This window comes from Wolffia australiana, chromosome 18, assembly GCF_029677425.1.
Source record: "Wolffia australiana isolate 7733 chromosome 18, ASM2967742v1".
NCBI classification, from domain to species: Eukaryota; Viridiplantae; Streptophyta; class Magnoliopsida; order Alismatales; family Araceae; genus Wolffia; species Wolffia australiana.
Genome location: NC_135852.1, coordinates 9,196,991 through 9,212,855, shown reverse-complemented (window position 1 = coordinate 9,212,855; position 15,865 = coordinate 9,196,991). Strand labels below are relative to the sequence as shown.

General features: G+C 40.4%; 2 protein-coding genes across 3 annotated transcripts; both read right to left on the bottom strand.

Moving 5' to 3' along the window:
- Positions 1-682: 682 nt before the first annotated feature.
- On the bottom strand, positions 683-2,356 carry LOC144714962 (expansin-A16-like). Its single transcript, XM_078589791.1, has 2 exons — positions 2,152-2,356; positions 683-1,948 (listed from the first exon to the last, which is right to left on the bottom strand). The coding sequence occupies exons 1-2, from the start codon at positions 2,327-2,329 to the stop codon at positions 1,320-1,322; spliced, it is 807 nt and encodes a 268-aa protein (XP_078445917.1). The 5' UTR covers positions 2,330-2,356; the 3' UTR covers positions 683-1,319.
- Positions 2,357-2,428: 72 nt separating this feature from the next.
- LOC144714961 (Galactose oxidase/kelch repeat superfamily protein) lies at positions 2,429-6,946 on the bottom strand. 2 transcript variants are annotated; one of them, XM_078589790.1, is made up of 14 exons: positions 6,791-6,946; positions 5,714-5,884; positions 5,542-5,619; positions 5,371-5,472; positions 5,192-5,258; positions 5,027-5,088; positions 4,729-4,868; positions 4,514-4,640; positions 4,229-4,343; positions 4,057-4,145; positions 3,888-3,971; positions 3,503-3,799; positions 2,729-2,788; positions 2,429-2,649 (listed from the first exon to the last, which is right to left on the bottom strand). In XM_078589790.1, exons 2-14 carry the CDS (start codon positions 5,858-5,860, stop codon positions 2,491-2,493), a joined length of 1,527 nt encoding a protein of 508 aa, XP_078445916.1. In that variant the 5' UTR covers positions 5,861-5,884; positions 6,791-6,946; the 3' UTR covers positions 2,429-2,490. The 2 variants fall into 2 exon arrangements, with proteins under 2 accessions (XP_078445916.1, XP_078445915.1); XM_078589789.1 differs by having other exon boundaries at positions 6,782-6,940.
- Positions 6,947-15,865: the final 8,919 nt, after the last annotated feature.

Below are 15,865 nucleotides of genomic sequence, written 5' to 3'. Positions count from 1 at the left end.
TATTAACTACATCACGTAATTCTGTTCACTTAAAATAAAAATTGTTTTCACTTCTTAATTCAATTAAAAATTATTTATTACTATTTTTTACTGTTTCTGATAACCACAACACGTTAATAAATATTTCTATTAACTACATCCACACTCCTTAATACACTAACTACAACACGTGACTTACTTCTCTTAAAGTGAAAACTCCATTAATTTATTAATTCCACTAACTAAATATCAAATGCCATGAATTTTCCCAAGATAACATTAAAATTTTTAGTACTTTTATTAACTGCAACCCGTAATTCTGTTAGCTTAAAATAAAAATTTTTTTTACTTCTTAATTAAATTAAAAAATATTTATTAATATTTTTATTAACTACATCACATAATTCTGTTCACTTAAAATAAATTTTTTTTACTTCTTAATTCAATTTAAAAAATTTATTAATATTTTTTACTGTTTCTGTTCAGTACAACACGTTAATAAATATTTTTGTTATCTACATCTACACTGCCAAATACACTAACTACAACACGTGAGTTTGTTCACGTAAATGAAAATTGTATTTACTTTTTGATTCAACTAATACAATTTTATTATTATTTCTATTAATTACAGCCACACTCCTTAAGGTCGTTTTGAAATGTTAACATCGTTATTAATGGGCCACGGGGCGGCTCAAATGCGTTTCAATTAAAAAATGGGCCGCCCGTACTTATACTCTCCCGGAATTTAAAAGTTTCCGGTATGGGATAGCAAAAACTGTACAAAGAATTCGCCGGATGTCAATTTTCGATATCCGGATATCGAAAACCGATATCCGGTATCCGAGATCCGCCATGTCCCTACCCCTCCGATATCTGATATCGATATCCGTCCACCACCTGAAGGACGGATATCGGCCGATATCCGATATCCGAGATCCTATACCGTCCCTCTTTAGTCCGGATATCGGATATCGGTTGTCCGATATCGGATATCGGACGGATATCGGGACGGGCAAACCCTATCATCCATCATCATGTACCATCTTGATAAATCATGACCCATCATCATCTGTCATCCATCATCATCCATCATGATCTATCATCATCAACCGTCATATCCATCATCATCTGTCATCATCCATCACGATCCATCATCATCAACCATCATGATCCATCATTATCTATCATCATCATCCAGCATCACCTTGCATCATCCGTCATCATCCAGCATCATCCGTCACGAGCCCAGGCCGAGAGTTAAAGACGACCCCCAATGGTCAGCAAGGCAAGAGGAGCCGAGAGGACTGCCGAACAGAGCAGGAGAGAAGAGAGAGAGATCAGAAGGGGAAGTTTTTGCCGTGGAAGGTTTGGCCGAGCTGCCAGTCGCGGGGCGCCACGTGCCACGACGTGCAGCGCCGCCCGTCGCTGGTCGTAACCCGGAAGCTCAGCGACTCGCCCAGCAGCCGCGCGCCGGTCTGCCAGACCTGCCCCCAGTTGCCCGCCAGCTCGGTCCACCCGAGCCGGTCGCCCTTCACCTGAACCGCCCTCACGTCCCCCGCGCCGGCCACGTTCCAGACCAGCAACAAGTAAAAGTACGGGTTGCCCCGCACCGTGAACCTCATCCCCCCTCTCTTCGGGCACGCCACGCGCCGGTACTCCACCGGCACGATCCCCGCCTCGTACGTCGCGATGCGCACGAACGCCGGCTGCGCCAGGTCGAAGTGCGCGCGCGGCGGGTTGCACCACCCCCCCCGGTCCCCCGCCAGCGCGTAGTTGGGCGGGCAGCTGTTCGTGCCGCTCACCACCACCGCCGGCCGCCCCGCCGCGCACCGCCGCGCGTCCCCCGCGCACCGCACCTCGTAGCACGCCCCGCACGTCAGCCCCTCCGCGAACAGCGCCGTGCTCAGCGCCGCCGTCTCGACCCCGTACCCCTGGCTCACCGTGTCCCCGTACCCGCACGCCCCCCCTGCACATCTCTTCGTATCTTAATAACCATTCATTATGCGAGCTTTTGATTTCTAAAATTGGAATTCCCCGAGAAAGAATCAAATATCCATTTTTTAATTTTCTCTGGAATTTGAGAATTTAGTAAATCGCGACTCTGTGATATTATTCTGGAGATTACTCTTTTGAATTTTCTCTGGAATTTGAGAATTTAGTAAATCGTACCTCTGGTGTCGCCGCCGTCGGCGCCGCCGTAGAAGGTGGCATGGGCAAGGCTCCACGGCCCGGGCTGGAACTTGCCGTGGAAGTGGCGGCGGCGGAGCCAGCCGCCGTCGGCGAGGGGCGTGACGAGGAGCAGCGCAGCGGCGACGACGACGAGGAGGGGGACAAGCCGGCAGGCCATGGTGGTGGCCGGTCTTTTGCCACCCGTCGCCAACCTGCCTCTTCTTTTTATACCGCTAAATGAAACCAACGGTTTGCCACCTCCGGGTAGGCACCAACGGCAAAAAATAACTGTCTGGAATGGGCTTTAATTGGGCCGTTTAGAAATTTAACTTACATGGTTTAGCTGCTGCTGCCAGCGGCCCATTTCCACAAGCCCGGGGAGGCCTGCTTCTTTGGCACCACAGACTGCCACGTGGACCTCTCCTGACGGAGGGACTCGAGCTCCAGCTCCACCGAGGGGAGGATGCCCAGCCGTCTCTGCATCCCTTCAATTTGGGCCTGCAACCCATTAAGCTATATATTAGGAACGGCCCAAGAACAGATAAGAGAACCTGTTGTTGGAGAGGGGAATGAAGACCTCTAGCGTGGTGCATCTTGATCTTTCTGCGTGCAACAGGTCCTGGACGGACCGTAGCTCCTTCATGGAAACAAAACAGGGCGAGTTAGAGTGGGTTTGAGGATATAGTTCAGGGATGCGAACGAGACGATTTTTTCGTCCCGGGATGAGAAAATCATCTTGTCCGAGGTTACAGAAGAATTTCGGGATGAAAATTCCTCCCGGGACCACCGGACGGGACAGTTTTCGTCCTGTGGGATGAAAAAACCAACCGTCTGGAGGTCTCGCACAATGGACGGACGGATGTAGACGAAAAACCGCTGGATTCACATCCGACGGTTGAGATCTCGCCACACGGCCTAGCTATGACAATTTGCATCAAGGTCCCTGTATTTTTTTCGGGCGTCCAAATTCATGTCGCTCAGGATTAATTGTACATATGTCTATTTGCATTCTCTCCTCCATATTTCCCTTTAAAAAGTTGGAAAAATCTATATTAATATATTAAAAATAATATAAAATGGGTTTTTTTCGTCCTGGGAGGACTAGACGGGACAAAATACGGTCCCGGTATGATTGGAAGGGATGGTTTTTTTATCGTTGGACGAAAAACCGTCCCGTCCTTCGTCCCTGAACTTACTCTGGACGTCGGACCGGACGCAATTCGTCCCGTCCCGTCCATTGTCCACGTCCGGGACAATCCGGAACTATATTTGAGGATTAGCTGACAGAAATAAAAAACAAAAAAATAAAAACTGATAGACAATGTGAGACAAGTTGTGGGACTATGACTACCTTGCAGAGCTCGCCATGCAAGCTGGTTGTCTCTGTGAGGCTGCCCTTGAGACGGAGGTTGTCGGCGCGCAGCTCGGCAAGCTTGGATTCCAGGGTCTTCTTCTCTGCGGCAATGGATTCGATCTTTTGGGCGTCGCTGGTGGTGGTTTCCTTGACGTTGACTTCGTTGTTGACCGTCTCGGCCGTGCTGGCCAAGGCGTAGGCTGCCGTGACGGAAGCAGCGGCCGCCGCCGCCGCAGGTGACTGGACTATGCGCCGCTGTTTTAAAGGGTTGACTCTGCATTTAAGGACGAAAACCTGCCATGATCTTGGGTTAACTTTCGATGATAATAAATAATAATAAGAATATGGAGCTTAATTTTTTTTGGACAATTGAGAATTTCACCTCGTTGTGGTATTTTCCGTTGTAACCCCCAAAGGCAACTAAAAGTTTGAAGCCCTCTACTGTCGTTGAGCAAACGCTGATCCCCTGTCAAATAATGATAAAGTTGTAGTTCATTATAGTGATAATTGAGGATAAACAAGGAAAAAGTAAATTTGGTTAAATAGGTAACCTCGCTCGCAAGGGGATCATGTTTCGGCACACTTGTTGCCGTTGACCACACAAAATTGGTCATGTTCAGCTTTATCGTTTCACAGGCGCCTGATTGAGGATCGTTAGAACAAAACTCTTTGACCGAATCATTTATGATAAAAGACAAATGGAAAAATAGTTGAAACAAATACCAGTTTTATTATCGCCACCACCTACAATAAACCAAGTGCCGTCCACCGCAACGCCAGCATGGCCTGCCCTGGGGGTTACAACTTCACCCTGAGTCATTGGCTGAGACCACTCCATCTGCCATTCAAGCCTGATTAAACTCTACCGATCATAAGTTTTATATTCTCACATGAAAAATAATATTCAATTAAATGACTATCCATGATAACGCATGTATCTCCTCTTTATCATGAAAAACATAATGAGATTTATATTCCCAATTCAAAACTAAAATATGAGGGCCTTACTGTGGGTAAATCAAGAGCGTGGAGATCATTATAACAGGTTGAATGGGTAGATCCACCAAATATTAAGAGATAGCGGTCAGAATGGACTGCTGCTGCATGATCAAATCTTGGAGTCGGGCCGTTCTTCCTGAAAAGAAAATTCAAACATAACGTATTTTAAAAATAGAAAAATGGTGATTCCAGTAACCAAGACATCTTGATATGAGGATCCTTACACGGCATGAACTGCATCCCAAGTCATCGTCTCTAGATCAAGAAGATGAAGATCGTTCAGAAGATTTTTACGTTTGTCTTCACCACCAAACACTACCAACTTTGACCCAGCCAATATCACTGAATGTCCTCCTCTCGCAACCTGAAAAGAAAGTCAATGTATTTTAAAGTGGCAAATAAGATAAGCCAATTTATCAGGATAGTTATATATTCGAAAAAAATTATCTGGATTATTGCACCATCAACTTCAGAGTTTTCCAAATCCAAGAAGTCTTAAATAATATAAATTTAAGATCTTACTGGAACTTCCCCATGTGTCTTAACTACGTTGCAGCACTCTGCCTCCAAATCCATAGACCAAACTGGTAGGAATACAAAAATGGATGTGAGATGCGCGTTCAAAGAAAAAGCAAACTTATTGCGACGAAACCCTACAAACATTCAATTTTATTTGGGACAGATAACCTTTCATTGGTCCTGAATATTCCTTGAGATGCCCACCGATAATAAGAAGCTTGTTTTTCCAGTAGATCTGCAAAAAAAAAACGGGATTAAATCTTCTGCTAAGATTTTCTTTCAAAAAAATCTTCTGCAAGGATTAATGCAAACCGTGCATAGAAGGGACTTAGGCTTGTGAAACTCACCAATTTATGCCCGAAGCAGGCAGGTAGGACCTCTTCCGGCCCATTAGTTGAATGTTTGTTCAGTTTGATAGTAGTCCACGCGGAAGTGGCAAGATCAAAAACCTATGAAGTACTTAAAATGTGAATAATCCCCCAAGATCCATAAATTAAAACCACAGACCATCAAAATACCTGAATGTCTGCCAGATACCGTCCATGACGGCTTCCTGCTACGATATAGAGCTTTTCGCCCACCACTGCTGCCGCATGCTGAGGTATGGGAAAGAAATTGCTTCATTAATCGAACTTTGTACAAATAAAGAGTATTGTCCTCTTTATTATAAAATACTAGCCCCAAACGAACCTTGTAACGAGCTGGAGGACGCCAACCGAGGGCAGGCAGCTCAACCCACTTATCGTATGGCAGCTCTGAAAAGGAGATAGAAACGCCCTGCTTCCTTTCTGCATTTTCATCCCTTAATGTTGTGTTTAAAGAACTGGGGATTGGCATTAGCCCACTTGTCTGTACAGAAACCTGGGGAGAGGGTTGTAAACAAAACGTGAGGAAACTTCATTTCTATAAGATGAACTCAAGCGAAACTTAGCATTTCAAATTCAATATCTAGTATAATTTTCTTTCTCTTTTTTACTCACCTTCATCCGATCATTTAACATGGAGAAACAGTTCAGAATGAATAGGGTTTGAAGGTAAAATTTTTATTCCTAGAAAAACGGAAGGCTACTAGATCAAATAACGTAAGGCGGGGACAACAGGCTCCAAATTAGAAGCTTCCAATAACCGCATTTTGTGATTCATCCGAACCTCACAAGCTTCATTCTTTCAGGTTATCATGCATTAAGCATCACCTTTGGAATTTATTATGCCATAAGATTTGTTGGTCATCTTCAGCGCAACCTCAGGATATTGGTGATTCTCTTTTAGATCGATTTTTTTCATCCGCTGGATATTCCGCATATGACGTACCCCGGACCAAGAAAATGAACAAACGATTTGGCTTGGATGCAAGCCCTGCCTTTAGGTCGAGTAAATCTTAAATGATAACAGATGACGAAGCAATGCCTCGACTGGATCGTCGGGAACTCGGGAAGCTTGAAAAGTGTAATAATGAAAGCTCACAATTTTTCAGACTTTTCATCAGGAAGCCAAATCTAGCCAATAATCATGTCCGGTGACGAAATTGGAAGACAGCAATTTCCAACCGGAGTTATAAAAAACATAGTCCCACAAACACAAACGAACAATAGGAAAAGTTCGGTGCAGAACAAATCTTTGCGCAAAGACCTCGCGCTTCGGCTATAATTTCGTGTAGGCGCAATTCAAGGAACACAAGATCAGTAAACATGCAGCATAAGCGCATCATGTGAACATCGAACGCTTCCGTCTGTCATCTGAAATACGAAAGATACCAACCGATTCCACCTGAAATAGTTGAATGCGAGCGCCCGTCAGGTCCTGAGATTCCGCTTTCCCGTAGCAATTATCCAGAATTTGATCTCGCCCCGCGCAGATCTTGTCTAGCTCTTTCTTCCTGCTCTGGTTCTTCGTTCTCCCTTGCAAAATGGGAGAGATATATATAGAGAGAGAGGGAGAGACTCACTACTGTTTTGAAGGCCTCCTGTACAATATGTTGACTTCAGAATTAACCAAATATCATAATTTTGGTTTGCTAGCAAAAAATTTAAATGGGTTAATAGGTTTGAGGCCCCCAATTTGTTTTGAGTAGGGTTAGGCATAAAGTTATATTAAGAAATGAAAAAATGTTTGTCTTCTGTAGTAATTTCTGTATTTTATTTAGTTATTGCTAATTAGTATTGGGGTATTTCTCGCCTCCAGGCAGCTTTTCTTTCTAGGAAAGGTCGTAATTTTTCGGTCTCATCGGAAGCAAATTTGTGCAAAAAAATTGAATTGCACAGCACAAGTTTGTACAGTCGAAGGCCCATTATTATGCTTTTTAAATTTTGTTAAAGTACATATATATTCAAACAACCATAATTGGACATCGCCCCAAGTGGAATAAGGTCATAAATTAATCATTAGTGTGAAATTAATTTCGTTACTGCTTCTTAATGATTATAGGTTAAAGTCAAAGTTAGGGGTATAATGTTTACTATTTAAAGAAAATTAGGTTTTGTTTGGGGTTGTGGGCTTTCAATATTTTATACAATTTGTATGAGTAATCAAATTTATAATGGTTGGATTCCACCTCTAACTAGGTAATAATTATAGTGTTATTCAGACTTAGGGCATTATGTTTAATATTTTAATAACATTAGGTTTTACAAAGGTTCCTGGTATTATAAAAAAAATTATGAGTCACAAATTAGATTTATAATTATTTGATTCCACCTCTAACTAGGTAATCATTATAATATTATTAAAATTAAGGGATTTATGTTTAAAATTTAAGAACATTTGGTTTTAAGCAAGGTCACAGTATTCTATAAAATATTTATGAGTAAAAAAAATTGGAGACAATATAAATCAGTGAACAAATGTTTACGAAAATAAAGATGAATTGTCGTCGCTTTTCTCCTAGTAGTACTGAAAATATTGTTTAAAACATTCAACATACTAGATCAAAGAAAATAGGATCATCCTAATCAATCATGGGTCCTCATCGCTATCTTCATCATCTGTGTTGCTATCATTGTTGATTTCAACCTTCGCTCGCCACCAACAATTCAGTGTCATGAGTAGCTCGATGCTCTATGTTGTCAACTTTGATCGCTTGTAGTTAACGGCGGCACAACCGACGGAGAAAAATCTCTCTTAGGGCACACTTGTCCTCGAGTCTGACAAGAAGTCCTTTGTAATTATTCTTAATCCTGGATAGGAATGCTCACCTGTGACCTTCCACCTATGTAATGGCTCCATCCCCTTGATAGGAGGAGAGCTAATGTAGACATCTAGCTCATGCACAAGATCAACAGTGGGTGTATGCGCATTATCTAACAACAACTCGTCAAGTGCTTCACTAAAAAAAGCTGTAGTTGTCTAAGCCAAAAAAAAATACAAAAGAAACTAAATTAGCCATGTTTTGATCATTGGTGACCCCAAGCGTAGTTAATAAATTATGCACATAACTTATGACTTTGTCTCAATTGTCACGATAAACTAATCGTACCAATATGGATGGATCAATGAGTGCACCAACGGTGAAGGCTGATGGAAATATATGTGGCCAGCAAGCCAATCACACATTCCACAGCTCATTCCATATTCATTAATAGAACATATTCATTATTGTGCACGTGTGATGCTCATAATGAAGTCCATGAATACATGATCGGACTTTGTGAATTATGATGAGATCGTAATACGGATATCACTAGTCTTTAAGCATGTGTTCTAAACATTCCTATTCAAAGGATACGCGAGACGGACATTGAGGTATCCGGATAGAATAGCACTATCTAGCCTCACTCATATGATGAGTATGGCCGGTCCCGTAGCCATTAGTGTGGCGACACTAAGGATAGATAGTGGGTGCTCTTTAGTGGAAAGAGTTCACTGAATTGATCCGTACGAATCCCTGAATGGTATTATACCGAACTGTCAATCAGGTTGATTCACATCATGGTTGTGTAAGTGGTACTTAGACCTGAGACACCAAAGACGTCTTGTGGACGGACAGTTGTACTTTGGCTATGGCCAACGAGTCTCTAATCATGGGATTCTAAATGGTCTTAGTTCGGGTGCATCAAGAAGTACACGAAGGCGATTGAGTGGTCAAGATGGGATGATGCGATGACAGCTCAAGGAAGATGATGCGATGAAATCCTTGGCCAAAGTGGTGAAATATCGGAGAAGAGTTCTCCGATGATTTCCGAATGCACCAGTAATAACTCGGATGATCGATTAGGGTTTGACAGTTGACCATACCCTAAGTCGTCCAAGGAGCGTGAAGTAGATGAGGGATTATACATACACGGTAACCGATGATGAACAGGTTCCATGAGTGAGTCGACACACACTCCTTTGTATTTTCCAGGACACGAGGTGTAGCTTGGCACCCCACGTGTCGGAGTCTCGACCTATCGATTGGGTTAAATCGATCCGACGTTAATTAATCTATATGATGATATAGTTAATTAATTTGGAAGGCCAATAAAGGTTATTGGGCTACTGGAGTCGTTAACTAGACTGATACATGGGCCTAGAGGGTCACACACAAATGATCTTTTGGACGTTAGAAGATATACTTAAGTTTTGGGGGTTTTTATGAAAAATACCCACTTAGTATAAATAGGGGTAGGCCCTGAACGAAATTCACCCACGCCAAAACTGTTCAGGGGCCTTTCCCCTTCTTCTCCACTCTCCCCATACCCCCTCTCCATCCCTGATGTGATCGGGACGATGTAACGACGCCGACGGAGAAAGAACGGGGCTCGTCAACGAGAAGGAGGAGATCCGACACGCCGAGGACCGCGTGGATACGTCTAGAGGCTGCACACTTGAGCAGCTCGACTTGTCTCGCTCCGGGATCCAAGAAATCACGAATGAGATTCGTGCATAGGTATTTCGTTTAATGGTTTTTTGTCGATGTCGTTCGATTCGCAAAGAGTCTTCCGCTGCGCATCGTTTTGTTCTGTTCATCCATCTCAAGGCCTATAGAACCCAACAAAGGCCTGGTTGAGAGTGAGGCCTATTGCATAGTTAGTCAGCTTCGTCTTCATTCCCAAACAAGAGTTTTAGACATAAGTTTGTTGTCGTGATGATATGATAGTGTTTACTTGAAACATGGTTGAATCTATGATCCTACGAACGACAATATCGAGATGACTTGTTATCAGTCTGATCATAACAATTGCTTCATTGTCTGCTGGCGACTTTGACTGGCAAGCGAGGCCGGTAGCCATTAAAAAGGGCTGCAGTATATCGTTCATCCATCTGCCACTCTTTGTCAACCAGCACAAGTTTCTTCAGCACATTCAATGTATGATGTCAAGAATGTCCCTCATCTCGATGCTCACAACAAGCATCTCATACATTGAATTCCACCTTATGGAGTAGTCTAAGGAGACCTTGCTCTGGTTTGGTAGGCTTAACTGCTTGCATAATGATACATAACACTAGTAACTATGTTACTGTGTGGACCCACATATTGTAGTAACTATGTCCCTCAATAGAAGTATTGCGTCGCCCAATGTAGATGAACTTAAGTTGTCATAAATGTCAAAATTTTCTATGTCATTGGCACCAAGGTTATTATTAGCATCCAGAATGACTTGCTTTGATGGTGCCTCTGTCACATGAAGGGAGCTCAGCCGGCATTGACTAAAAGTTTTGTAACATGTGCCATGTATAAGATGTGTCTACTTGTACTGAAATAATAGTTTAATGACTTTAATTCATCTTCTAGAGTACTAATCATTTTCTTATTATTAGTAGTCACTACACACGCCTACATAATATTACATCATAATGATACAAAGCAAAATTTGGAGGAAATTCACTCATATTTTTGCCAATGTGGGGACCTTTCAATTAGCATATCCCAAGCACACTCTCACATAGATTCCACTATGCGTCTACCTAATGCACAATCACCCCTAAGAATGCAATGTTGTTCAATGAGGTCCATGTCTCATGTCTTAGTGATGAACGGGCAACATCAGCCAATTTTGCCTTAGGCTTTATTTAATATCCTTGTAAAATGCACATACTTTTGCTTTGATAACTCCCGATGATATGATAGATATCTCCTCTTGTGCAATATAATGAAGAAGTCTTATGAAGTGCTTTTTTTCAAACAATTGCCTATGGCAAATCAGAAAGACATATGAACCACACTAGTTTGTTTTTTTTATTCTCTATTGTATGAACTGTATAATATTGCTTTTGACTTCTTTTGTTGTGTCAAAATAGGCAGGTACTAACCTCTCCCTTGGAACTCCCCTTCTATTTCCCTTCAAGGTAGTACACTCTTTATGTCTGTTGCATTTCATGAATTAAGGCGAGGAGTTTTTTGTGCTACTATCATTCAATTCATCTTCCGCAGACATGACTTGAACTCTAGGCCGTGTAAGTACTCACCTTGTTCCATCCTATTAGTTTGAAGCATTATGGAATGAGTGTAGATGCATGGCGGATCAACATTATGGCATAGATGAAAAAGGATAGCAATTCTAATAGTAGGAATGCTTTACCAATTATAAGAAAAAAGATACCTCTTAAGTGGTCACGTGATAAATATCAATTTCCATCTATGGAATATGTGTAGCATCACAAGATGCACAAAGATTTATCCAGGTTAGTAATCCTGTTGTGCTAAGAATGCATTTGATAGCCATTAACAACTATAAAAAAGAAACTTTCATACCCGGGAAGAGGTCATTTCCAAACTCTTCTCTCGAGGTTTCGTTATCCATTTAGAAGGGGTTGACTCCGCTAAAGTATTGATCTCCTGATACTTATTCAGTATTGATGTCCACTAAAGTATCAATAGATGGATGAAAATAATTCAATAGTGCTATTCCACTCCGGCTTCTACATTCAAAGATTCAACAATTCTATGTCAGCTTCTATATCTCATAGTGTGAGCGAAAAGACAAGAGGGGATGGATGACATCCACATTACCATAGATACGATTAATGGAATGCGACCACCTTATTATCATTCAAACATCTGATTAAAATCATATGTCTTGACTGTAATAAGATAGATGAAAAAGTGATAATGTATGCGTCTGAATGAGAGATATATATAGAGGGAGATGTTGTGTGCACATTTGATGAGAGAGAGGAGAGGTGGTGCGTGTGTGTGTTTTAGAGAGCCAGTGCATGTAAGATAGATAGAGAGGAAGAGAGGGAAACATGGGGAGGAAGACATAACAGATCCATCACCTGTTCACTGAACCAGTGTTTATCATTACCAATGTTAATAATACCATCTATCACATCAGATTAATAGAATGTGGCCACCTTATTACACATTAGACATTATTTTAATCAGATGTCTCAATTGTAATATTTGATTTCTTCATCATATTTTCATAATAGATTTACAGAAAGCTGATTATATTTTCATTCATTTTTGAACTTGACTATAATAAGACAAGTACAACAAAAATTTAAACATTTTTATAGAAATAAATCAGTTTATACAAAGGAATTGAAGGCAGGCGAGAGGTCTTACTAAGGTCAACGAAACAGAGAATCAGCCATGAAAATAAGTATGAAAAATTCATATGAAGCACACCTAATTAGACCAAGGGAGCTTATCTACTGATCACCAAAAATGCTTTGAAGTCTTCAACTAAGCTACAAAGAAGCATTATTCCCTTCATTAGTGCTCAATTTTGGTTGCATTGCATTATTCTATTTTATAATTTTAAAGCAAGCATGATAGAATGGATAATGAAATGGTCTAATGAGATTTCAATACTAGTTAAGTCTCAAGAGAATAATCAAATGAATAACTGATTGCAACTTGTGATTCTAACCTGATTTAATCGGGCTCGGAGATTTGCCTACAGCCTAGTACGCAGGACTGTTCAATCCACTAGAGAACTCAAATATTGGAGTGGAAGTGTGCATGAGAAATTCAAATAAAGAATAGAAGTTATCACTGCTCAGGAGTCAAGAGGGCTAGAGATATGGAGAAGCACTGCGGGATTTCTTAGAAATTAAAACTGTTTAAAGCACATTTTTGCGCAAAATTGCACATTCACACCACATAGGGCCTTGCAATGCCTGATGTGAACTATCATGGAGGTTTTTGATGTGAGGTCCAAAAAAATCGAACTAGACTGCCATTGCCTTCTTTTTTCACCGGTCGCATGGAAAGATCTTCCATACGCTTTCCGATCTATGGAGTTCCCATACTTGTCATAGTTATTGTTGCCATCATACGTGTAGTTCGTATTGTAGCTGCTGGGGCTGAAGATGTGAGGAGTTGATAATATTTTCAGTTTGTGTTATTAGCTGATAGGTGAGGGGATGGACTGGTGAAAAGGCAAGTTGGTGTTGTGGGTGGGTCAGTGATTAGTGGGGTTGGGGACAGAGATGCAGTCAAATGTCGGTGACAACTGAGGGTGAGACCGGTCACACTAGAATAAAGGGGGAGGATTTGTGATGGGTGTTAGGGGTATTAGGTTCCAGAGCCTTGATTGAGATGTAACAAAATGATTCACATAGTGGAGGACAAATTCCACAACTGTAATGACTCTTAAAATGCAATTATCAAATCACCTAAGAGCAGCTGGAATCCACAGTTTATCAATTCCTCGAGTGAGACATGTTGACTTAGTCATGTGTCCTGCCTCTAGTTGTTTCTACACAATTCATGACTCATGGAATCTCCTCTTTCATTTTGAAAATACCGATTATCATTCCATCGTGCTCACAATGTTTTGGATGTGTACCTCAATGATGGCGAAGATGAGTCAATAGGAGGGGAGAATATGGGTGGGTACTCAAGTGATGATGGCCAAGGCAAGTTTTTTTCAGGGACTTACTCTGATAATTTTTCATAAAACATGTAAAATTTAAGTATATCTTCCAATGTCCAAATGGCCATTTGCGTGTAACCCTTAAGGTAATATTAAATCAGGTCAACAAAAGTGTGCTTTTATACTTCATTTTGACCACTTATTTTTAGTTTTGCTTTTGTATTATTCACCATTTAAGGTGCAAATGATAAAATTCTCAATTATTTTCCCAAATTCCATATTTATGTATTTTATTTATTTCTAAGACTAGCCTCACTATACTCCTCCGAGTCATGTGGGTTTTTTCAGGTCTTTTAAGGTTTTATGGTAAATGAACAAAATGGAGATTTTTGGATGCAAATAGGAAGGAAAGAGAAGCCCAAGATATGGCATAGACCTGAATAAGGAACCCATGCAATGGCCTAGATCATAAGATGTCTAATACACAAGAACTTAATTCTTTAAGCCCATTTGAGCCCTTTTAAGAACCAGGTCAAATAATATCAAGGATAGTGGTACTAACCCATATTTGAATTTGAAGATTCCATTTTTAAAATATGGGATAAAAGGCACATTGATCAAGGCTGCAATTCAAGTATTCCTAACCCTCCAAAGTTGTAAAATTAAATCCAAATGCTTGGAGAGTTAGGGCACTCCTGTTTAAACTCTTCTCCCTACTTTATCAAGGTTATTGAACAAAAAACATCATTCGGCACTTGGGGGAAGTGGCAACAAGGCTTGTAGAATCTTTGGCATGTTTGATTCAAATTTTCTCACCTTTTTCCCTAGGTAAGCATTTTGATAACCTAGACGACAAGGATTTTTCGACGCACCAAACAACATAAAAATTCTTGTATAACAAAAGTGAACTTTCTGTTAATGCCCACTGTGCAGTCTGGTCACGTGATGCCACCCATCATATGCATCATAACTTATTTTATAATATTTTTTAGTAACATTGTGGGTTGGCCAGTGCAACCACCCATCATTTACATCACTACTGCAACAACAAATGGCATCATAACTTATTTAATATATTTTGTAGTAAAAAATCCCAAAAGTACATAAATACAACAATAAATGAGTAGAATCTATTAAAAAATAAAAGAAAGTTTGATTTCATTTATTTGAAATAGTTTTAGTTAGTTTCGTTCATTTAAAATTTAAAACAATATTAAAGCACCTTTAAAAATATTTTTTAATATATATTGACCAAACTTTACTTTTTGATTACCTGCTCCTTATGAATTCGACCCTTACTTTATAAAAAGGAAAATTTTATTAATTTGCATAAATTTCAGCCTTAATACAAGATATTTAACTCAAAATTATTGTTTATGACCTCTTGGTCATTGATCAATATAGTTGATTACTCTAATAGACGAGTGACCTTTATTAGCCTTCCAAATTTTATTAATTGATTAGTCACAAATCGATGAAATCCAATTGATAACTCGAGTCTTTAACCTGGGGTGCCAAGCTACGGCCTTTTGCTCTAGAAGATATAAAACAATATATTGATTCACTCTTTTAAACCTTTATATCATCGATTACCACATATATATAGGTCCTTATTTACTTGGCACTCTTACGGTGACTTAGGGTATGGTTAACTCTCAAGCCCTAATCACTCATATAAGATAGTGCTAATGTTTTATGATCTATTAGAGAAAACTTCTCTGATATTCCACTGCATTGGCCAAAGACTTGATTTTCGATGATCTATATCCTCTTAAAGTGAGGCAAATCATCTCATCTTGACTACTCAATTATCTTCTTCATCTTCTTGCTGCATCTGAGCTTAGGCAGTTTGAAATTCCACGAATAGGAACTTTTGGATCATAGTCAAAGTAAAAATTTTCATCTATAATATGTCTTCGGTGTCTCAAGTGTAAGGATCACTCACACAACTATAGCCTGAATCAATCTGATTGATAGTCTGGTATAATTCCTTTTAGTGATTCATAGTTTGGTATTATTCCTCTAGTTTGGTAGGGGGTGTTGGTGATAAGCAGGCGGAAACTAGGGACACTATGTTGGGGTGGGAGGACAGGTGACAAAT